At 42.6% G+C, this 25,293-nt stretch overlaps 1 protein-coding gene across 2 annotated transcripts in view; it reads right to left on the bottom strand.

Moving 5' to 3' along the window:
- LOC115472910 (collagen alpha-1(V) chain-like) overlaps positions 1-25,293 on the bottom strand; it is a 256,126-nt gene that overhangs the window by 161,894 nt on the left and 68,939 nt on the right. For both annotated transcript variants that reach the window (XM_030207418.1, XM_030207419.1), the window contains exons 10-16: positions 23,772-23,825; positions 12,159-12,212; positions 8,987-9,040; positions 5,732-5,776; positions 4,226-4,270; positions 1,803-1,910; positions 428-481 (exon numbers count right to left, since the gene is read on the bottom strand). In XM_030207418.1, the coding sequence (XP_030063278.1) occupies positions 428-481; positions 1,803-1,910; positions 4,226-4,270; positions 5,732-5,776; positions 8,987-9,040; positions 12,159-12,212; positions 23,772-23,825 (414 nt within the window). The remainder of the gene's footprint in view (positions 1-427; positions 482-1,802; positions 1,911-4,225; positions 4,271-5,731; positions 5,777-8,986; positions 9,041-12,158; positions 12,213-23,771; positions 23,826-25,293) is intronic.

The raw sequence follows: 25,293 nt of genomic DNA, 5'->3' as shown, positions 1-25,293 counted from the left end.
TAATGAAACATGAAAAATAATTTATAAAAGTGGAAAAAAAAACCTACACAGGAAGGCACTGTGAACGAGAGAGAGAATATGAACTGTGAGGAGAAAACGATGATGCATCCTTCTTGCTCCACAGAAAAATAAAGACTGAGGAACCTGCGCTCACGCATCGTGAGAAGGCACCAGCTCATGTGCTTTGGGATGCTACTAGAAGTTTCTAACTTAATCTTGCTAGTAAGCGTCCGCACCGGACTCCCTTGTATAACGTCACCCAGCTGTGAGAATACAGCCTGTTTGTCTTCTGAGAAAAGTATTTGCATTGTTCACAAACACATTCTTTCACCCAAGCCAAAAAATAAGGCATTGATGGAGGCAAAGTACTCATGGAGACTGCACATGCACTGTATGGTGCTTGTTTCGCATCTAGTCTTGGACTCACCTTCTCTCCTTTGTTCCCTGGAGGACCTTCAAAACCAGGTGAACCTTCTCTGCCCTGAAAGAATTGCTCAATCAGCAAAATTGTAATGCAAAACTAAACTCTCAAAAACTTCCTAGGGGACTTTTGATTCTTTCTTAATACAGAAGGGTAAACAGGGCAACGTTTACTTCAAAACCATTTCTGGCTAATTGGTTTTAATTTTATTTTATTAAAAAATGTATATTCCATATCATCTAGCATTTGAGTGGCTTGTACACACACATTCAAATGTATACATTTTGCACATGTTTGTATAATGAATGTTGACAACCCAGTTTAACAGAGATTCACATATTTGTTTCCTATCCCACCAACATTCAACTTCTGTGAACATACTGGAATACACTACCCCTTCTTCTGTGGATGGAGAGACATAATTTTTCCTTTTAAGAGAAAATATCTGGGTCCTAAAGTAGGCCTGGTGCCCTGGGCTCCTTCATGATAGCCTTCATTATGATCTACTACTTTTCCTTTCTGATTAATGATGTGTAAATTTCCTCTTTCTTTTTTTTCTTTTTTCTATTGGTACTGTTTGCATTTGTAAACCACTTAGCTGTGTTTATGATAGGTGGTATTATCAAGAATAAAGTGATACTTGATATTGCAGGATGAATTTTTCAGAAATACACACACAGGGCTTTCAGGGAAGAAAAGCCTAGTATCCCACTTCTGTCACTTGAACTGCAAGAATATTTCCAGTAGGGCTGAAGAGGAATGAATGTTTTGTGGGTGGCATTATTACCACTGAATTACAGCTTGGCAAGTCAAGTGACAGAGGGGCCCTTTTATTAAGCCATGACAAAATGTGGCCTGCGGCAGTGTGAGCGCATCTTTTGGGAACGCGCCAGGCCAGTTTCTGCCACGTCCTGCAAAAAGGGCCTTTTTTTAAAGGACCGTAAAATGGATGTGCGGCAAAATAAAAACCAGCGTGCGTCCACTTTCAGACTGAGACCTGACTGCCACCCATTGACTTAGCGGTAAAGGCTCATGTGCTACCCGGGTGGTAGGCACGCAGCGTGTGCCCGCTGCTGTTTACTGCCGGGTAAGCGCCACGTGGTAGAAAATAGAAAATAATTTCTACCACATGTTTTCGGAGCACACCAAATTCAGAATTACCTCCCGGCGCATGTGGTAGTCGGGTGGTAATACCGTTATGGCGCGTGCTGGATGCGAGTAGGCCCTTACACACCTTTGTAAATGGGCCCCACAAAGACATGGTCATTTGTGATGCAGCTGTAGCACATTCTGAAGAATAATGGAACAAATTTTTTCCCAAATTTAATACAGCAAGACAAAGTTGAACTTACTGTTTTGGAATTAAAAATTTAAGACTTACCGGATGCCCAACAGGTCCAGCAGCTCCTACTAAACCAGATGGTCCTGGGTCACCTGAAGGTCCGGGTTTTCCTGTGGCACCATCCAATCCTGGATTACCTGGAATACCCTAAAGGAAGATTGGAAAGTTTGTTCGAAAGTAATAACTATATCTGTAAGACATTTGCTTGCACAGACAAATGAAGCATGTAAACATGTGGTGTGAATAAAAGTGACATGATGGTCCATGTTAACCTGACAGAACATACTGTAGACAGTATCTAAAGAAAAAGGAGGTGTAGATTTGTACACAAACTTTTCTTTTGAAAAATGGAGCAAAGCCCATTGGTAAAAGTACCTGCATAGCTTGGAAAAAAATCACCTTCTATATTACAAACAAAAAAAAGAACAACAGGAATGGAGTAAAAAGTCACAATTCTTCTATTAGCATAATACAGTCTGTGTGTTACTGCCTCCCGTGACTGGAATTATTTCTCCTTTCCAAACAAGTCTGACATGTAGCATAGACCTACCTGCCTCCATACTTCATATGAGTCCTAAAGAATAGCATCCCACAATAGAACCCGATCAATGCTTTTACTTAATAAAGGCCAAACAGCAAAACAAATGAAAGAAGCACGAATGCTGAACATTTTTTATACATAAAATTAAAATGTTTATGTTACCCATAAACACAAACACAGATTTTGCTATGCTATAAGAGACTTATTACTCACCAACTCTCAGGATGGAGTCAGTCCAGAGGGTGGCTACGAAATTAGTAAGTGATCTTGAACGCAAAAATTATAGGGACAGGCTTATGAACCTCAACATGTATACGCTGGGAGAGAGGAGACATGATAGAGACATTTAAATATCTCAAGGGCATTTATGTATAGGAAGAGAGCCTTTTTCAAATGAAGAAGAGCTCTGGAATGAGGGGGCATATGACAAAGTTAAGAGGGAATAGGCTTAGGAGTAATCTAAGGAAGTACTATTTCACAGAAAGGGTGGTGGAGGCATGGAATGGCCTCCTGGTGGAGGTTGTGGAGTCGAGGACTGTTCCAGAATTTAAAAAGGCATGGGATAAGCATGGGGGATCGCTTAGGAACAGGAAGAATTAGGGGTTACAGAGGATGGGCAGACTGGATGGGTCATATGGCCTTTATCTGCCATCATGTTAATCTGTTTCTATGTTTCTTAATCCAGATTCAGGGTGAGTTACATCTATTGATTAAGAAACTGATACAATCAACCAGGAGTTAACAAATAATAATAATAACAACAACAACAACAAGAGTTCTGGAACTCTTTGCCGGAGGATGTGGTACCAGCGGTTAGTGTATCTGGGTTTAAAAAAGGTTTGGACAAATTCCTGGAGGAAAAGTCCATAGTCTGCTATTGAGACAGACATGGGAAGCAACTGCTTGCCCTAGGATTTGTAGTATGGAATGTTTCCACGATTTGGGTTTCTGCCAGGTAATGATCTGGCTTGTCCACTGTTTGGAAAACAGGATATCAGGCTAGATGGACCACTGGTCTGACCCAGTATACCTACTCTTATGTTCTAAATAACTATTAAAAAAATACAAATAATGAGGAAAAAAATTCACACACACACACACACACCCCAACCTAGAAAACAAATAAGTCTTCAGGGCTTTTCGAAATGATAAATAACTACTCATTGAACAAAGCTCTGAGGGAAGAATATTCCAAAGATGAACAGCTGAGAAGAAAAGGGAGTGAGAAAAAGCAGCTTTTAACTGTGTACCTTTAACAGTTGGAAACGCTAACATCAGACAATTACAACTCCTAGAGCTAGCCCTAAATTTTAATAAACTTACTAACAGAGATCCATCTTCAGGGCCAGTACCATCCAAAAACTTAAATACTAAAAAAGTATCTTAAAAATAATTAAGGGACATGAGTGAGTAGAAGAGTGGTTTACACTCTCAGGTGGCTCTTATAAGATTGCCTGATATATAGATCTGTAAACAACAGGTGCAGAGACATCATAGGAGGAAATTCTATAAAGTGCGTGGCAAGCAACAAGCATGCAAATTCAGCCCCAGGAATGCCTCTGACACATGATAATTTCCATATTTTGCAGCACTACAGTTTTCATTTAGGCTTCTTCAGAGAGCTGAAGCAGTAATGTTTACCAAGGGAAGTTCCAAGGGGGGAATCCTTGGGCCACCCTATTGCAGTGTCCTCTTTCTGTTTGATTCCACAAGCTGAGTCACCATGGTTAGCACTAGTAAGTGAGGTGTTTAGTGAGCTGCCTGCCCTTTAAATAGGAAGACCCATGCAGTGCACCTCAAGACATGTCCATCTGTCTCCAAAACTACTGTTTATACATTTCCCTGTAACAGATCAACACTGTGTATGGAACCTGTACCAATAGGAGGATAATGTACTCATGTAGTTTCAAGACTCACTTACTGGCATTCCAGTCAGTCCTCTGGGTCCAGGATCTCCCTGTCTTCCCTACAACAGCAGTGAGTTAAATATTAATCTACATAGGTTCTCAGAAACACAGCTTAAGAAAATACTTACGAGACTCTACAGCTTTCCAACAAGAATTCACTAGGCCAGCAATTTTCAAAGCCATTCTTGCAGGTAAAACAGTGTTTTATCCACTTACATAAATTGAGAGTTGCCCGCCCTGTGTGTGGTTAAAAATCAGAACACTATGGATTTTTTTAAGCACATTGTAGTGGAGGTGTTCCCAGGGTGGGGATAGCTTTGAGGAAAAACACACATGTAATTTTGGGTTTTCAAAATTAAGTACGTTGTTTTAGTTGGAAAAAGTACCTGCAGGAAAATCAGGTGGAAATCTCTGTGGATATGATTTCCTTAGATGATTATCAAAGCAAAAGCACATGCATAGTTTCAATTTGAGAACAGGCACAAAGACAGAGGTTTTTAGCCTTGGGCTTTGCAGCAGTGCAAACCATTCACACTGTTGCATAGTCCAGGGAAGTTGCAGCTCAGGCCATCAGTCAGGGTAGTTCACTGCAGTGTATGGATGTCTTGAACAGACAGCTCTTAGCAAGTGTTATTGTAGTTATCTGATAAATACATGCATCCCAGGATGTCAGCACTCATCAGCATGCATTAGCACTAGAATCGAGTTTTGTTTCTTGTTCTTTTTTTTTATGTCCACTTTAATTTAAATATATTTTATTTTATTAAGATTGAAACAGACACATCAACAAATAAGATAAAGCAAAGAACAAATTATTATTCTCCATGCAGAACAACCCCCCCACCCCCACCCCATTCCCCTATGTTTATTGTTCCCTTTTTAATCTCATTCAGGTTCAGAAAAAGTAATCGTATTTAAGACCTAGAAAATATGGGGGTAATTCAGCTTCCATGCCAACAGGTGGAATAGCTTTTATACTAGGGGCCCCGATATTCAAAAGCAATTACAGTATGTGTTCAGCAGCAGGTGCGATCTGCAAAGTGTTTCTTTTCAAAAATGCAGCCACAGATAACACTTAAATTTTGGCTTCAAAAGTCATTATATAGCCAAAATGTAAGTGTTTAAAAACGGGCTATACTCTGGACTGGGCTGGGGGTGGGGCTTAGTTATCCACAGGGCAGCAAAGGACAACTTATATATATATATATATATATATATATATATATATATATAAGTTTGCATCCTGCATGCCTCTGAAAATTGACCTCTTAAAGGCTAATAGAGTTTTTACTATTCAGAAATTTTGATGACTTTCACACAGGCCTGCAGTGTCAGGCAATAGAAAAATAAAACCCCCCCAACGCATGTACCAGGGGAACAGGATCATATCAGAGCACCACTGTGGCTCTGAACCAGGGTGTATCATGCCGACAGAAATGAGAGCAAATTCCATCCTGTACAAGAATTTGGATTTACAGGAAGTACAGAGGAGAAGTGAAGAAAGTTTTGCTTTATATTACCTGTGGCCCAGATGGGCCTCTTTCCCCAGGCGGGCCAGGTGGACCCTAGGAATAGAAAGAAATAAAAAGATCATGTCAAATTTATACCATGTATGAAGGCTAGAAAAAAAATCAACTGTGAAGAGAGGGGAGGAGACAAGATGGTGGCATGTGTTTGGTGAACCTGAAAATTCATTACCTCATTTTGATTTTCTGTGGCTCAAGATGAAGGAGGTATAGCCTGCAGGTGAGCTTTGAGGGTCCACTTCCAGTTGCTGTCCTCAGCCCTACAAGGCTCACTCTCCTAGAATTAGAGGCCCTTCTCTATTACAGCAGCAGCAGATCATGGGGTTCCTGAAAAGCCTGGTGGTAGCTCACAAGAGTTTATTCTCTGCTGCGGGTATTAACGTTGGAGTGTCAACCGCGCTTAGGGTGAGGTCAGTCTTGTCCCCTGGGCTCTTTCCACCCTACAGCCATGCCTAGGCAATCCAGAGGTGACAAAGAGATTGGAGGACATCCTGGAAATGAATGCTGCCAAAAACCCATGGGAAAGAGTGGGAGCCTGTCGCTATGTGGCCATCTAGACTTTTGTCATTTTTATCAATGAATGTGGAGTAACAACCTTCCTATAGATATTACAGGAAGATGCTTAAGATCTATCTTTTTGAGGAGTAAGACTAAGTTTGTATAGAGTTTTTTGGTTTTGTAACTTCTTCTCTTTAATGTTGAGAATTTTCTCTTTTGTGCACCACTGTGAATCCATTTCAGGAATAACAATCGGTATAGAAGAACTTGATAGAATAGAATAGATGCATTGGAGGAGACTCCAGACGTAGAAGCTGGAATATCTTCAGTGACTCTGGGACAGGGTGGGATATTTACAGCTTCAGGTGCTCCTCGGGTGTCTCTAAGCACTATCTGGAATGGAGGCATCTGTTTCTAAATGTTCTTCTGATTTAAATTCCATGATTAAAAAAGTAGGAGAGTTGGCCCAGAAGCAGGAAGACCTTGGGAAAGAACATCTGGAGTGGGCTGTGGCCTTGAAACGAGAATCCAGCGAATCGAAAGGGATTCTTAATGTGTTAATTCAAGTCACAATCATGATCCATAGGAAGCCGGAAAAACTAGAGAACAGGCTAGACATTTAAATCTTCATCTTTTGAATTTTCCTAAGAACCAGTTATTTTGCCCTTGTGTCTGAGATATTGAAGATTCCTGATTCAGTAATATTTCCAGTAAATAAAGTATATTTTCTTCCTGGGGATGATTAATAGTCTTGATGTTAATGACATATTTGAGTAAGACCCAAATATGCTTCTGTAATTGTACTTTAGAAACTCAACTGTTACTGTTCTGGATCAAAGAATTTGGGTGTATCCTGATGTGGCTAGGGACATACAGGAAAGACAAACTGTTTCTTGCAATGAGACAGGAAGCACTGGAATTAGGTGCTACATTTTCCTTAGCATATCCATATAAATCTGTTAAATATTTAGGACTCTGTTATACCTTCTTTGCCCCAGAACAACTGCATTCCTTTTTATAGTAGATGCTAAGAAGCTAAGAGTTTTAACATCTACAACGGAAGATGAGGTAGATGTTGGAATGAATGTATAATATATGCTTGGACTTATTATATCTATACAGTTTATTTTGATTTTTTTTCTGTGCTATAAATCTTCATTGTAGTCAACTCCTTCCTTCTTTTATTGCTTTCTAATACAATGCCAACAGGTTCTTTGTTCTTCTCTTTGTCAATGTGTGCTGGAATTTATTTCCTTTTCTTTCAGTTACTCACGTTGCTATTAAACAAGTTGATACTTGTGTGTGCATGTTAAAATGGATAAATAAAAAAAATTAAAACAAAACAGAATTTAAAAAATCACCCAAACACCCCCCCCCCCCCCCCAACATCAGGAGCTAACCTCTCACTCTCTACATGGAGGTAAGAAACTCCCATTAATGCAAAAGACCAGTTATATGTGACCTGACTGGCCATGGCATGACACTTCACATTATTACAGGAACTTCACATTCATGACATAAACTCACTGAAGCACAGGGAGCAAGCCATGTGTGTGGCAAAGGTAAAAGGTACTGTGGGAGAGGGAGAAAAACAAGAGGAGAGGAAGATTAGATAAAGATATGTGGGGTGGGACAGATAGAGAATACAGGAACATAAGTGAAGAAGTTAGGAGCAGAGGAGGAGAGAGGGAATATCAACCTTTCCTCTTGCCTGCATCCTCCACACTGACATCTTTCCTGAGCTCACAAATCTCCAGCAGAGTGATGTTTCAATTTTAGCAGTAGCTGACCCTCAGTCTAATTTCCACTGTAGATCTACACAAGTGCAGAGCTCCTGTAATGACTCAGTCTTAAGATTTGATTTTATGATGATACAAAAGCCATTTTTACCAAGAGAGAACCATTTTCTGAAGACATTTACCTGGGCAAATTCCAATTTACCTCAGTAAACTGGCCATCTGTAAACTTCTCAGCCCTTATCCAGCTATAACTATGTGCAGCTATCAACACCACACAGCTCTTGCCCAAGCATAAAGTAGGTGGGTATGGGGACACATTTAGGTCGGGGGAGGGATTAAACTTGCATGGATTACAATTTCAAATCCACACATGCTATTTTGAAGTGGAAAATACCTGCAGAATAAGCAGGCATACATCTCTGCAGGTACTTTATCCTGAGGCATTATCAATGTGTATTTATGTTCTTTCCCTATGAAAACTAGTACAAAGCCCAAAGGTGAGTTCCCACAGATTTTGCATCTATGCTGTCAGATTTGAAAATTGCCCCTTAATGCCCTCTTGGGGGAAAAAATACAGCTGTTCCCATGTCCCTCATAATCTGGACATTCAGAAACAGTTGTATGTTTATGTTTATTAACTTGATATACCGTCATCAAGGCAGTTTACAATAAATATAACATGAAAATGGAAACAGAATGCCAATAAAATCATCGGAAATAGAAAGAAAAGTAAAGGAATATTTCAGGCTGTTCTAAATTTATGCAGGCAGTTATTTGGGTACCCATCTAATATCATCCAGTATCTGGTTAAGTGCCAGTGGATGGGAATATCTAGATATCAGGAACTGGCACTGAATATCTGGGTCTAATTTAGCCAGCGGGGGCCAGCATCTAAAGAAACACTGCCCACTGAATATTGACCAGCTAAAAAGTATCTGTCAAGTGGAAACAAGGAACTAAGGCATGCAAGTGATTTACGTAAAATGTATCAGCAGAGTTCTGAAACACTTACTCTAGGACCTGTTTTTCCTGGGAACCCAAAAGGACCCTGAATACCAGGTTCTCCCTGGAAGAAAAACAAAAACATTATGAGATCTTCTATTGTTCAACCTAAGATTTGCCACTGTACTAGTCAGTAAAGGGTTAATTCTATATTTTAAGTGGCTCAATCTAGGAGAATTGTCAACTGAATATTTGTCTGCAGTTAGGCTCTTAAATTTAGATCTGCAATTTAGGCCCCTATTTTAGAAGGATCCCCAAATGTAATAGCTGCTTTTACACATGTAGATCAGTTACACATCCAAATAACAATTTTAGATAGCTGTTTATACATGGACAGCCACATTACATGTGAAGGAGCATTTTCAAAAGAATGTCCACATCAGAATTGGAACATCCTGCTCATAATGTCCATCTCACAGCCATTTTCGAACAGGAAAAATGTTGGGATTTCCTGTTCGAAAATAAGTGAGAGAGACATTCTTGTCCTGAAAACATCCAAAATGAACAGCCATTTTCCAAAATAAAATGTCCAAAACATGACCGTCAAAAAAGCAGGCACAAAAATGGCTGTCTGCTATCAATCGTATATAAGTGGCCACACATATGTCCCTGCAGAGCAGAGGGGTAGCTTAGTGGTCTGTGCAGTGGACTTTAAACAACAGGACACAGGTACAAATTCCACCTTAATTCCTTTATATGTTATTGTGAACTGTCCAGGAACAGATAAAAACCTACTGTATCTAAAGGTACACCGCTACAATAGCCATCATGCTTGCAGATGTCTTATAAAATCAAGTACAGTAGGTATTTCTATGTTCCAGGAGTAGTCATATATTTGTTCAGAAATAAAAGAGTTAAAGTGGGAGTTACATCTGGATCCTGTTGTTCAAAGTCCACTGCACAGACCATTAGACTACTACTTGCACTTGCTTGCTGCTCTATTAGGAATGGCCATAATACCTGAAGTTGACTTAGAGCATGGTAACCACTGTCACTTTCACTTCTTAGGGAGGTGGGAGGGGGGGTCACTAACCACTAGGAGATGAAGGAGGGGTCATTCCTTCATCCCTCCAGTGATCAGCTGCTCAATCAGGGCACCTTTTTGTACCCTGGACCTGATTTAAACAGATCTAGATAAAAACATCCTCCTTCATTGCCTTGGATGGTCTTTTCCCGTTCCATTATTGCTGAAAGACATCCTAATTTTGTGCCCACCCTAGTCTCATCAACAACATGCCTCCAACACGCCCCTTGCTATCTGGGGCGTCCAAATTCTGTCTTTCAAAAAACCACGATATGGATGTTGGCAGATGGACTTTCTTTGGCCATTTTGAAACATCCATCTGCTTTGAAACTGAGTGCCACAGATGTCAAGAAGGGCATGAATAGGATGTGGTTTTGCCAGGCCTAAAATATCCACATATATTCCCCATTTTATAGCAGGAATACACATACTGGCTAATATTTAGCGCAAGTTAGCCAGCCAGGAATGGCTGCCGACCGGTTAACTTGCGTCTCGGCAGATGAGTCATTTTCAGCTGCATTTAAGTGGTTATCGCTGCTGAAAATGCCCAGTTAGTGCCAGAAATAATGCTGGTGATGTAGGGGCATTCCAAGGGTGTGAATGGTTATGTCCTGATATTCGGAACTTAATCTGGCAGGCTTAACAGCCAAATAAGGTCACATAAATAACAAGTCTATCTTTGCCCACTAAGCCATGGCCGGTTAAGTCTGAATATTGACTTAAATGGTCATGCGCTAGCCAACAATGAAACCCCCCAACCCGAATACTCAGTGCTGGTTGCTGGAAATGGCCTAGCATTGAATATTTGGGTTGGATGCCAGCAGTCAAAGCACGGCCCGCTGCCGGCTGAATATCAGGCAGACAGATATTAAAAATTGTAAATGTCTGTTTTTACATCGCACTGAGGCATGAATAAATAGCAGTTCAAAGGGGCAACTGCAAAGCCAAAGCCACTTCCAGCATCCATTATGGATATTATCATATAATCCACTTAGTTTAGGTGGACTATAGAGGTGCAAATAAGTAAATTAATTCCCTCAGATCCTCTGAATATCTGCTATCCTCCTCCAACATCTCTCAAAAATCCAATAATAGGCCCTGAACATTCCCCAAAATCCAGCAGCACCCTGGACACCCTCCTGGCATTTAACAGCATCCCTAACTCCCCTGTCCTATTAGTCCCCACCCCTACCCTTGATTTCACCTGCAGTTCTTATTAAGAATACTAGAGAGTGACGCGAGGACAAAGTTTGTCCCCGTCCAATCTCTGTCTGATCCCATTCAAAGAAGCCTCAAACAGTTAGGATTTTATATTTAAATCATTTTATTAAAGTACCACTCTGGAACTCATTACCCAAGTATGTCAGACACTCAGTCAATTATATGTTGTATAGAAGTTTACTTAAAGCCCACTTCTTTAGATCTGTGTTCAGCTAATATGAAAATAATTTTTTAATAGTTGTATTCTTGTATTAATATTAATTGTCTTATAATGCTTCTTCTTAATTTATTATGTAAGCCACATTGAACCTGAACTTTCTTGGGAAAATGCAGTATAAAAAAAGTGATCCCAAGCACAATTGGGGATGTGGTAGCAAATACAAGTACAGCCCTCCACATTCTTAAACGTAGTTTACAAGAAGCTCCGCATTTGGCAGAGCCTATTGAAAAATAGCAGGGGAAATGTACATGTCCCGACCCGGACATATCAGTTCCCATCTCAATGTTCTATGTAATATTGAGCTTCACTTATCTTAGATTTAGACATCCTAGTACTAAACAATTATTGAGGTCCTTTGATTTTTATCCCACTCCTGTGGCAACCACTTTTTCGGCATAACCAACCAAATTTGAACCACTGACTTACAAAAACTGAGGGCTCATTAGCTCTGCATCAATTCAGACAGCTATCAATCATCCAGTACACAGAAATCATGCAACAGGCTTTTCTGTGATATAGGCATGTAGGATTTCGTACTAACATTGCATAAAATCATGACATTGCAAATTTTATATGTGTACAATTCAGTGCACATAAAAACCTTCAAATAGTGTTATAAAAGCTACAAAATAAAAAAGAGATTAAAATGAACCACAGTTAGCATGAGAATCGCATTCTTTGGTATACGAAAAGTTAAACATTTTCTTCAAATGGTACCTTTTGCCCCATGGGGCCTGTACGTCCTCTGTCTCCAACAGAGCCTGGACATCCCTTGAACATGAGAGAGAAAGGATAAGTTTGAGTCTATAAAGCAAGTTAGGTCCACTAAAACAAGGAAGCAAGACAAGGAAGTAACATTTACCACAGTGATTTTCAACCTTTTTCATCTTGCAGTACACTTACCAGGCACAAAAATTGTCAAGGTGCACCACTGGAATCTAACTCATACCTGCCCATCCAAACTAAGATACATTCTATCCCCACCCATACCTGTAACCTTCAGAAGTAATTATTTAATTTAATTATGCTACTGAAATACATTAGAGCACCAATATACCTGCTACTGGGAAACTGGATCAAGACGGACTATTTCAGATTCCTACACAGGCACCACATGCCAGCAGAATGCTTCACCTCAGTTGCAGATGCAGAACATGACTCTCACCTGATACAAAATCAGGAACCACAAAAAACATGCAGACAAAAACTGAAAGCAGGAGATACCAGACTCTGCATGTCGTACAACACCAGAAAGAAATTCTCAACACCAGCATAAATCAATCACTAAACTAAAAATAAAATCATTTTTCCTACCATTGTGGTCTGGTGATTTTATTAGTCCAATCATCTTGTTCCCAATCTTTGGTTCTGCTTTCCTCTGTCTGTGCTCTTAACTCTGTTTCCAGGTCTTCTTTCCATCTGTAATTTCTTTTTTCACCTCCTGCCCTATGTCTGTTTGGCACTGATCTTTCACGTTCAGCTTTCATCAATTTCTCTGCCTCCTTCTCAAATCTATCTTGTTTTCCCTTTCTCTTCCCTTCATGTGCAGCCTGTCTACCCTCTTCCCTTCATGTTCAGCCTATCTCCCCTCTTCCCATCCCTTATGTGCAGCACGTTTCCCCTCTTCCCTTCCCTTATGTAAAGCCTGTCTACCATCTTCCCTTCTCTTCATGTACAGCATATCTCACCTCTTCTCTTCATGTTCAGCCTGTCTCTCCTCTTCCCTTCCCTATAGGAGTGGAGGCGTAGACTAATGGGTAGTGCAGTGGACCTTGATCTCAGTATCATGGGTTCAATTACCACCACAGCTCCTTGTGACCCTGGGCAAGTCACCTAAACCTTCATTACCTCTGGTGCAAAAACCAAGATTGTGAGCCCTCTAGGGACAGAGATAGTACCTGCTTATAATTGGACTGTAAGCCACAGTGAACCTGAACTCTGTTTGGGATAATGTATGATACAAATATAAAAATAAATAAATATATGCAACATTTCACTCATTTTCCTCTGGTATTGTGTCTCCTTCTCCTTCTTTCCCCTGCAGGTCCTGAAACCTCTTTCCTCCCCCATCCTCCCCAAGTCCAGAACTTCTTTCCCTCTTCATGTCTCCTCTCTTCACCCACCTCATTAGATCTCTCTCTTCCCTGACCCCCCCCCCCAACCCAGCACATCTCTCTCTTTGCCCCCGATGCAGCACCACTCTCCATCCTTGACACCTTGTATCATTTTTCAAAATTATTTCCCAGGTTTGCATTTCCATTTCTTCTCTCTTCTCTTGTTGTTTTCTTTTCCTTTTCTACATATGTCTGCCACTGAACTATGGTGGTTTTTTTTTTTTTTTTACTTTCCTCTTCTACGCCTTTATATCTACCTATTTGATTTTATCCTAATTCTCTCTCTCACTCTCTCTTTAGTCTCCTCCTTTTTACCTCTCATCTGCCTACCAGCTTTTCCCATCTGTCTCTCATTCTCTCTCTAGCATGCTCCTTGTTCCCTCTGTTTCTCTTCCTAGTCCTCCATTTTGCAGTAACATAGTGGATGACAGCAGATAAAGACCTGAACAGTCCATCCATTCTGTACATTCCATCTCAGCCCTCACCTACCCTGCACTGCATCTCATCTCATCCCCTCACCAGTCCCTGCTCCATCCCTGTCTCTCCGTTCTTCTCTTGTCTCCATGTTATGCTTTTAATCTCTTACTCAATACCTCACTCATATTGCCTCCATTTCACCACCTTTTTAACCCCATTTCTACTCTCATTCAACCCCTTCAGAGACCCATCCCCTTCATTCAATACCCCTCCTCAGGACCCCAATCCCTTTTCAATGCCTCTCATCTTTTTTCCAGTCTACCAGGTCATTCACATTATGTGTCAGCCTTTCACCACAGTTTATCCCATCATTCTTACCCCCCCTCCCGCCATTTCACACCCTCACTCATTCTCCCGACTCATCAACACACCCTCACTCTTACCTACTAATTGCCAGATCATCACTATCCCATCATAAGTATCTCTCTCTATCTTTCCCATCCATAGTCCCCCCCCCCACCAACTCAATTCCCAGCTCCCAGTCATCTTCTGTTCTGTTCCCCTAACCCTGAGTCCCATCTTTTGCTCTTTCCAGGGTCCACAGTCCATTTGACATTTTTTCTCTCTTTGGGTCCACAATCATTCCCTCTGTATCCTGTCCTGTCTAGCACCTGTCTATTGTGTCTCAATCCCTCCCCTGTGTCCCTGCCCCTCCTAGTGTCCAGATTTTCCCCCTCATCCAAGGGCAGGCATCTCTCTTATCTTTGCTCTTCCCATCTTTGGGTCCAGCGTCTTTCCCACTTTTCCCTCTGCTCACCTGCCTCCCCCCTCAGCATCTCTCTCTTTCCCTCCATTATTCTAGCCTCTCTCCCACTACATTATCCAATCTCTCTCTTCTCTCCAGGTCACCTCCTCATCTCTAGCATCTCTCTCCCTCCTTTCTTGTCTCATGGTCAAGCATCTTTGTTTCCATGCCCCCCCACCACCATTCTGCTTTGCTCAGCTGCTGTGCAGCATCTTTTTCAAGCATCTTCCACCTGTGTACACCCCATAACTGGCATCTTCCACCCATACCTCTCCCCAAATTTTCTATCTGTGCCCACACCCCCTGAATCAGCATCTTCCACCTCCACCCACCCCCTCCCCAAGAACCGGCATCTTCCACCTGCGCCCCCCCCCCCCCCCCCACAAGGTCCAGCAACTTTTTTATTCCTTTTCTGATGCTTCTGCAGCTTCCACCTATGTGGGGACAGGAAGTTGCATCAGAGGAGGGAAGATGCAACTTGGTATCTCTGTGGAGGGGATCCCTGCGGTACACTGATTAAAAAACACTGATTTACCAGAAAACCTCAACTCATGGTGCATAGGAAGGATTATTCTACAATGTTCAAACAATGTCATCAGAGCCTGCTAATCCTAATTGATCACTTCCGTCATACACCTTCTTAAAGACATCAGTTAAACAGGTGCCTCTGGAAGTTATGAGGTAATATACAGCAGACCTCGAGGTGGGAGGGGGCCAGAGCCCAAGGTGTGTGTGCGTGGGGGGGGGGGGGGTAACCCCACTGCCACCCCCCTTCGCCACCTCGCCACCCTGCCGCTCCCCACCCACTGCTGCCACTGTACATCTTGGCTGGTGGGGGTCCCCAACCCCCGCCAGCTGAAGCACCACCGCCATTGTACATCTTGGTTGGTGGGGGTCCCCAACCCCCACCAGCTGAAGCCACCACAAATACTTTAGCTGGCAGGGGGTCCCCACACCCCGCCAGCTGAAGCCTTCATCCAGTGCTGGTTTCCGGTGCTGCCACCATATTGCCTGCCCTGCTCTCTCTTCCCATGTTCGGCATGCTCAATTTCACTAAAAGGAGCATGCCGGATATGAAGGGAAGACAAAATAGGGCAGGCAATGCAGCAGAGCTGGAGACCAGAGCTGGACGAAGGCTTTAGCTGGTGGGGGTTGGGGACCCTTGCCAGCCAAACCAGGGTAACAGACCAAATTTGGGGTGGCCCAGGCCCCATGTAGCTACGCCACCGATATACAGCCATGTTGGTCATCATTTGATTGAAATGCCAGCCACTGTGATTATTTTATACCCAGATATTTACCGCCAGTATGTGGATATTGGCTGGCACTGAATATACAGGTATATTTTGGCTGCCGACACTTAATTGAACTGAAAATTGAATACAAATCTCCCTCATGAATAATCATTGTGGGTATCCTGAAAACCTGACTAGCTGGGGTGCCTCCAGGACCAGGTTTGGGAACCACTAGCATAGCCTGAATCATTGGGAGAAGGGTGCCCAGGGAAACCATCCTGAACTTTTCTTTGACAAGGAATTTGTTCAGGGCCCTTAGGGTCTAGGATGGGATGTATCCCCCCATCTTCTTTGGGACAAGGAATAGAATCCCTTCTCTTCTTCCCCTGGTAGAATGGGCTTGACTGCATGGGCCTTTTAATGGGCAGAGGGTTCCTCTGCAAGTACCTCCATGGCGCCTTCACTATGGAGCTCACTTCCTCCTTGTATTCATTCTGAAACGTCATTCACAAAGTTTAAGATTCTGTTAAAAACTAATTTCTTCAATAGAGCTTTCAAGCCCCTGATTTATTAGACCAGGGTTTCTGGTGTCTTTATGTCCCAGCTTTTGAACTACGTGTATCCAAACTTTTAATTTCTTTTAATGCATGTGAGTGTTTTTCTTTTGATTGGCCTCTTTCCTATTTTAATTTTGGTGTTCCTTTCCAGCCTCTGAAAATTAGTTATGCTTATTTTGGTACTGTTAGCCGCCATGATCTGTAACTAGAAATGGCGGGATATCAAGCATTTTAATAAACATGCTCTCAGAGGGCAATTTGGTAGTTTTTGATGCCAATGTAGAGCATAACCATTTGAAGAACTCACCAGTCGGAGGTTACAAGTGGCCACCTTTCTTGGAAAAAACTTCAGCCTCCCCCCCCCCCCACTATTATGGAGGCTATGCTCTGCTGGAGCCAGTCAAAAACTCATCCCCTCTTTTGACTGGGGAGCCAGCTGGGTCTTAGGTGCATGCTGTTGACGAGAACAAGCGCTGGGTCTGAGTCTGCTGAGGAGGGCAAGGAGGAGTGTACTAGGGACCTATTTTCAACTTGCCCGAAAACCTCCTGGATGAGGAGGTGCAAAAGGCATCCAGCAGGAGAGAGTATCAATTTGATCTGTGTGCTTTTTTTAAATAAGATCCATGACTTCCTCTATCTTCTCTCCAAAAAGATTATGATTGTATACGGGAGATGAGCATTGAGGCCTGATACATCTTCTGCACAAAGGAGTTCAGAGTTTGAGCTTTTCTGCCTGGGGGTGCTGAAGCAAAGTCTCTGTAACTTCTGGCTCATTTGTGCTTAGATTCTACCACCAGGGAATGATAAGGCAACTGTGGCTTCTCAAACCCAGCGGAACTCTAGATCCAATACATTGTATCAGCTTTCATGGGGAAGACAGTGCCGACAGAGGGGGCTTCCAGTTTTTCACCTCAACATCACGCAAGATCTTTTGAAGCAGGACAGTCACAGTCTCTCTAGGAGAAAAGTCATAGTCCAGGACCTTGAACATCTCAGCCCTGAGCTTGTCCTCCGTCTCTAAAGGAATTGGAATGGCAGCTGCCATTTCCTTCACAAAAGTTGGGAAGGAGAAGCTCTCAGGTGGAGACTTCCATCTCTCCTCTGGTGGGGTGGGGTCTGAATGAGTACCATAGGATTCCTCCTCCAACAAGTATCTAGGATCCTCATCAGACGCCCATGAGTGCTCCATATTGGTGTCAGCAAAGAACTCCTCATGGGAGGGCTAAGACCGAGCCTGCCTTGAGTATGAGGATCTTGGTCCTTGCCTAGAATAGTGTTGAGATGCAGGCTCCACCCTCAACTCTGGCGAAGCTTCCTCCATTGATGTAAAGGGGATATCCACATGGGTGGCTGTCGATGCTGGTACCACACACAGCAAAGGTGTCAGGGACCTCACCATAGGATGAGGGCCCTACAAGGCAGCAGGTAGAGGCATAGCTGGCACAAGCATCCTTGATGCCAATGAACTCTGCTGTATAATCCCTGCCAAGTGCTCCTGGAGCATGACATGGATGCGCTTATCAAAGGCTGACCTCAGGAAAGGCTGGAGTGTTGGTTCAGAGACAGCCTGTTGAATGAAGATTCAGGCACCTGGTCTCAGCAGCATGGAGACCCCTGCATCAGCACTTCTTCAATGGAGGGAGAGCACTCCTCCCAGTGCTGACGCTTCTTGGGTACTGGATCCCTCGGTGCCCCAGTGCTCCTTGCACCATGTGTTGAAGGGGTTCGATGTTTGTGCTTCTTGGGTTTTATCTGGTGCCGAGCATTGATACCCTTCGATGCTGACGAGGACATCGTCGAATCCTCATGCCTCCTCAGTGTTGGGTGCAATGCTGACTGGTCCCGGGGGCCCTGCACAGTGGACGGCTCCAAGGCAGGTGGAGACCTGCTTGAAGCATGCCTGCTCCCAGTGTCAGATATGGGTCTAGCAGCCATGGGGTCTGATGCATCCAATGCCAGTGCAAGCATTGATGCCGATGTAAATGCCAACGATCCAGACCTGGCTCCCAAAATGTTCTCTTTCTGAGGCTCTCTGGATAACCATTTTTTTTTCTGCAGACAGAAGCAAAGAACATAGTAGAGTTATGGTCTGGCCCCAAACACTGGAGATACCAGGAATGGGTGTCAGTCCCAGAGATAGTCCGATTGCACCGAGCACAGTGCTTGAAGCTACTAGGAACCTTCAATGACATGGAAGGTAAAACAGCTGTGGCCAAATCACACGACTTGATAGTGATAGGAAAAAAGGCAAATCACTGAGAAAAATGAAAGGAAAGTATCCCGACTGAAGCACAAGCCTAAGAGGGCCTTGTAAGCCCAAGAAAAAATAAGGAAACTTAAAAGTGGGGAAAAGAAGGTCACATGATGCTTTGAGCAGAGAAGACACATTGCTGCTGCGCTCCAGAGGCCCCCTCTCTATAAAGCATTTAATTAGATTTTTCACACCCACAACAATCATAGCTTTGCAGTAGTGGTTAAAGGATGGCAAGGACAAATATCTTTTGTCCTTCCACGGCTCCATGACATCAAAAAACAAAAGGAAAGAAACAAGTAAAAGCCACAATGGGGAAGAGAAAATGGCGGAGCCTGCAAGTCCTATGGCACTGGCCTTCACTGCAGACCAAATTGAAAAACTCACTATTGCGGTGTCCCAGGCACTGGAGCAGAAATTGGCCAAGCTCTCTGGTCAGTATCTAGATACGGAGATCTTGCTTACCGAAACGAACAGGCGGACTGGACAGCTTGAACAGCGAGTATCTAATATAGAAGATGGGTCTGCATCTCTGGAGGCTTAGGTAATGCGCCTGCAAGAACAACTGCAGGACTGCTCGAGGCACAACAATGTGCACTTTGTGGGTTTACCAGAAAGCATTCCTGAGGCTACCCTGCCGCATTCTCTGGAGAGCTGGCTTACCGCAAAATATCATCAATTGGCTGACTTGGGGCAGCTGCAGTTGTAGCTCACACACAAGATAGGCTGCAAGAGAGATGGCGCCATGCGGCCCCGTGTAATAGTGGCCTGAATTTTAGACTTTCCTCATAAAGTGGAACTTTTGCATCTTTATAAGCGCAGTAAAGATCATTTGAAAATATGAAGGAGATGCTGTTTTTCTCTTCCAGGATTATTCTCCAGCTTTGCTGGAACACAGACGTCTATTTTCTCCTTTATGAAACACTTTCTATGATCACAAAGTGTGATTTCTCTTTTTATATCCAGCAGTTTTAAAGATTTTTTTTATGAGGGCCAATGGTGGGTCTTTGATTCGTTGACAAGTGCCCAGGATATCAATTAATTCCCAAGCCCATCCACCTGACTTTGGAAGCCCTGGTGATCATTTTCCACTGGAGCTCTTACAGAGCTCTTTGTTCTTTTACATGTGCACTTGGTATAGTTACAGACTATGCAGTACATAGATCAGTATTCTATCTTTTTTTTTCTCTATCCTGTATATGTCTGATTCTATTGTTGTTATAGTGTGGGGCTATGTAAAATTTTTGTTGGGGTTGGGGGGGGTCCTAGCACTCTACTGATCTCGAGAATTCCTGTCATGTTGGATGGGGAGGGCGTTGGTTTGGTTATGGGGGGTAGGAGTGGGGGTGGAGAGGTGGGTATAGGTTTTGGGAGGTCTGGGCTGGTTCTGATGGTATCACTGCTGGGGAAAGGGTATGAAGAGCATTTCAGGCATGCTTGGGTTGCTTGGTGTGGAAATTTCAATTGTATGAATCCGCAGTCCAGGATACATGACTTTGAAATTGGCTGCTCTGGTGGGAGGCTAGGTACCTTAAGGCTTGTGTGTCAGGATTCTGTCAGAACACTGTTCCTCCATATCACTCCTGGCTAAGACCCTAGGATGTCCCATTCGTATTCTCTCCTGGAATGTTTGTGGGATTACCTTCTCAGTTTTTTTGCTGAGGAGCATCTTTGCAGCGCCATTGCATGGGGGAGGTTCACTGCTCACCAATGGTGGGGTTAGAGTGGCGGTATTAACATATGTCTTTAACAATACAGACCAAATTGTTAATCAAAGACCAAGAAGGCTGCTACATGGGAATTTCACTGGTAAATTTTACAAGGTTTTACAAGGCCAGATTATTGGACTTCTTAGATTTTTACAACACTGTAGTAGCAGAGTGCAGTCCCCCCCCCCCCCCCCCCCCCCCCCCCCAATGCTAACATGGCTATTATTAGTATTTTACTCAAGCTGGGACAAGAACCTACATTGCTGGGGTCATACTAACCAATATTCTTTATTAATGTTGATGTTAAGATATTATCTCGGATCCTGACAGACTGATTGGCACCTCTGTTACTGCAATTGATAGTGAAAGACCAGGGGGGTTTCGTTCGGGGTCATCAGTCAGTGGTCAACGTTGGTAAGCTGCTCTTGGCGTGAGACAGGTGAATCATTTTTGGTGATGAGGCTTGATGCAGAACATGCTTTTGATCAAGTCCACTAGCCTTTTTTGTTTGTCACATTATGCCAGATTGGCCTTTGGGGTTGGTATCTGCAGGCAATTCTTACGCTTTATACATCATCCCAAGCATCTCTGTTGGTTAATAGAATTTGTATGCCAGTCTTCTCCATCTGTCCAGCGACAAGATAGAGCTGTCTCCTTTCCCCACTATTGGTCCTTTTTTCTTTAGTTCTCCTTTTGTGTGTACTCCATGCTGCGGATGAGGTGAAAGGCATATGCTTGCAGGATCAAATTCTAAAACCATTGGCCTATACGGATGATTTGTTGTTAATTTTGGATAATCCATGTCATTCTCTCCCCTATCTGTTTTATCTTATCGCTCAGTATGGTGTGCTGGCAGGATTTAATCTTAATCTAACCAAATCCTTGGTGATTCAGCTTTCCCCGTCGCTTCGTGCCGAATGGGTGGAGACCTTTCCATTGTGGTGGGCTGATGAGCAAATAAAATATTTAGGGATTGGGATCCATATTCCCTCTAATATATCCCGGTTACATGATTGCAACATGCACCCCTTGCTGTCTAAAACAAAACGTACGTTGCAACTCTGGAGCGCCTATCCCTTTTCTTTACTGGGGTGCATAAACCTGTTCAGCATGATGCTAGTTCCTCACTGGCTGTATGTTTTTCAGATGCTGCCCCTTTATTTGAAGGGGTGTGAAGAACGTCTGCTGAACAGAGAATTACAGCACTTTCTTTGGAAGGGTAGGCACCCAAGACTCCCTATTCACTTGTACATCTTATTAATTCTCTTATCCCTTATTTGTCCTGTTTGTCTGTTCTTACTAGATTATAAGCTCTTTCGAGCAGGGACTATCTCTTCTTGTTCAAGTGTACAGCGCTGCCTATGTCTAGTAGCGCTATAGAAATAAATAGTAGTAGTGTTGCAAAAGCCACGAGCTCATGTTGGCTTGAGAGTTTTAAATATACGATATCTGACAGTAGCTTGCTCAATAAGACGTATTGATGATTGGTTTCAGGGAACTGGGACATTTTCTATAACCTCATTGGAAACTTCCCTTTCTCTTACAACACATAATAGCTGGCTGCTGCACATTATTTATTTATCACATTTATACCCCACATTTTCCCACATGTTTGCAGGCTCAATGTGGCTTACAATAAACCAAAAAGGCTATCGCCAGTCCAGCAGTTATACAATTACAATATATCGTGGAAATCAGAGAGGATAGATAGAACAAGGTGAAATGGGGAAAGGGGAAAGGTAAGAGAGTTCAAAACGGTCTGTTTATATTTTGTTTTGAAGGACTTTAGGATTTATGTTGAATCCCGGTGGTAGGCCCAGTGCTGCACATTATACCAGGCAGATCATAATCCTATTGCAACTTTCCACTAGGGTAGCTTGGAGATGGCTTTGTAACCACCACCATTTTTCTGCAGCTGCAACACCATTTTTGACCATCTTTCATAATCTTGATTTTCCCTCGGCTCTTGATTCTCCTGTTTTTGCCCACTGGTGCACTATGGGAATACAGTACTTAACTAAACTTTTAACTGATGAGGGTAAACTGAAACCCTTTGGAGATCTCTGGACAGAATATAAATTGCCACCCACTGACTTTTTTTTGCCTATGCTCAACTAGCGAATTATGTTTCTGGTTTGGAACAGGTTAACCTCAACGAAGATGTACAGGACACTATAAACACAGCACTCACTTTGGGATCCCAGAATTTGGTGCCCTTATGCTATCACCAAGACACAACCAAATATTTGGATTACCATAATCTGGCCACTACTTGGTCCGCAGAACTGGCTGTGACAGTGAGTCCTGCTCAGGTGAAAAACTGTATGTTAGAAGTCCGGCATTTTTCTCCATCTGTTATCTTCTGGGAATTTCATATAAGTTTGCTCTTCAGCTTTATATCTCGCTTTCTTGGGCTTCTTTTGGCACCTCCGAGGCCTGCCGCAAATGCCATCATCACCCAGCGACTTTGAGTCACATGTTTTGGACTTGCCCTCAGATTGCTCATTTCTGGTCACAAATTTTGACTTCCATATCCACTCAAAGGGCTCGCCAGATATCCACAACACCATGTGTTCAAAGTTTCATTACCTAACCACCTGGACTACAGCCCACTATGTGCGCTGGAACATATTTTTATTTTCTGGCGCGCGGGCAGTAATCGGCATTTTACGCCTGAAGACCATTACCGCCTGGTTACTGCATGAGACCTTACCGCTAGGTCAATGGCTGGCAGTAAAAAATGGACGCGTGGCAATTTTCATTTTGCTGCATGTCCATTTTTGGCAAAAATAAAAAAAAGCATTTTTTACAGGTGCGCTGAAAAATGATTCTGCGTACACCAAAACACATGTCTAAACTACCGCAGGTCATTTTTCAGCATGCCTTAGTAGAAGGGCCCTTAAGACCTTTCCCATATCCTGGTTAGCAAGAAAATCCTAGGGATGTGCACAGCACACATTTTTTAAAAAATCTTTTCCCTTAAGGTTTCTCAATTTTGGGTGTTTTTGTTTGTTGTACATATTTTGTTTTAACAACAAGCATTATAGTGTTTTAATGTACATTAATCAATTTAATGTGTGTTATTTCATAGGTTAGTGCACCTTCAATCAATTTAATGCTCACTAAGCTTTTTAAGGCACATTAAGGAACGTGCATCCCTAGGAAGTCCCACAATAATGATTATTCTTTCATAATAGCTAGTCCTCTGATTTGTTTTACAGTTGGTGTCTGTTAGCACTTACATACATGCCTACGGGTCCTTGGGGTCCTTCAAAACCAGGTTTACCAGGAAACCCCTACAAAATGAAAAGCAAATGCATAAGTTAGTTAAGTTTCTGTAAACCTGTCTAAACCTTCTAAGGAATGGATGACATAGAAGAGGGAAAGAGGGAAAAAAAAAGGGGTGGGGGGGAAACCAGCCATCTAATTACAGAAAGTTGTATGCAATAAAGAGTTGTTGAAGTTTATTTATTTAGTGTAAATGGCTTGACAGAAATAATAAATCTCCCAGAACCTTCCTCACAACTGCAATATTCCTTAATCTCTAGCAGGATCCTGCTTCTATTGCCTTCAGAACAATAGAAAGTGCAAAGGTATGAAGAAAACCATGTGACTAGGGTTTTATACTTAATAAAAAAAACAACAACAACAACAACAACAAAAAAGATACTTTTCTGCTATATTTTTAAACTTAACTGTTACAGCCTATAGCTCTATAAGATAGCCAGCAGATAGATGAGCAGGTCTTAAAACTTTATGACAATCTTAAAAAAAGAAAAAAAAGATAGCTAGTATATAGTTGAGCAGGGCCTAAATCAGTCTTCTTTGCCATCCACCCTCCCCAACTCCCCACTCACCTCTGGCATATCTCTAAATTTACTGTCAATTATCCCAATTAAGAAACCAAGAGGGAGATTTGTCATTATAGAGTATTTTCATCTGCAGATGAATTGCCCTTAACAATTTATTTGCCCTTGCTGAAAAGCAAACACTAAACAAAAACATACTATAATCTTAAGGCTCTTTATATTAGTCTAATAGCCCTACTACCTTAATAAGCTTTAAATAATTTAACAACTCACCAATCCTATGATGCAGACAACAGTCCAGTGCTATCTGGTCTTTTGCATTAAGTGTCACATGTATGATTATCTCCCATTTGGCAAGAGGTTATGTGTGCACTCGGTGGAAAGAACTCCTAGCTTTCAGAGAACGAGTCCAATCTGTTGAGGCTAGAGTATAAGACTTGTAGGACAGACAGAGAGGTATGCAGAGGAGATCTATAGGAACATAGTAAAGAAATCCCACCTGTGGTCTGGAAGCCTCTGTGCTACCCTGGAGGAGGGAAATCACCTAAAAGAAAGCATCACTCTGGTGAACCAGGAAGTGATCATGCAGCCAGGACCTTCTCTCCAGGGGATGCACTGAGGATGTGTCTCTAGGGGCTTCTGCTCAAGAGGGAAGAGTTATGAAGGTTGTATTAGTTGGTGATTTGATCATTAGGCATGTAGATAACTGAGTGACAGGTGGACAAGAGAATTGCTTGGTTATTTGCCTGCTTGGTGCAAAGATGGCAGATCTCATGCATTACCTAGAAAAAATGTAGACAATGTTGGGGAGGAGCTGACTGTCTTGGTACATGTGGGTACCGCAGACAGGAAAATATGGGAGGAGATTCCAGAATCCAGATTTATGCTCTTAGGTAGAAAGTTGAAATCCAGATCCTCCAGGGTACCATTTTCAGATATGCTCCCCGTTCCATGC

Source organism: Microcaecilia unicolor, chromosome 6 (genome assembly GCF_901765095.1).
Source record: "Microcaecilia unicolor chromosome 6, aMicUni1.1, whole genome shotgun sequence".
Classification (NCBI taxonomy): Eukaryota; Metazoa; Chordata; class Amphibia; order Gymnophiona; family Siphonopidae; genus Microcaecilia; species Microcaecilia unicolor.
This window is presented reverse-complemented; position numbering and strand designations above follow the sequence as displayed.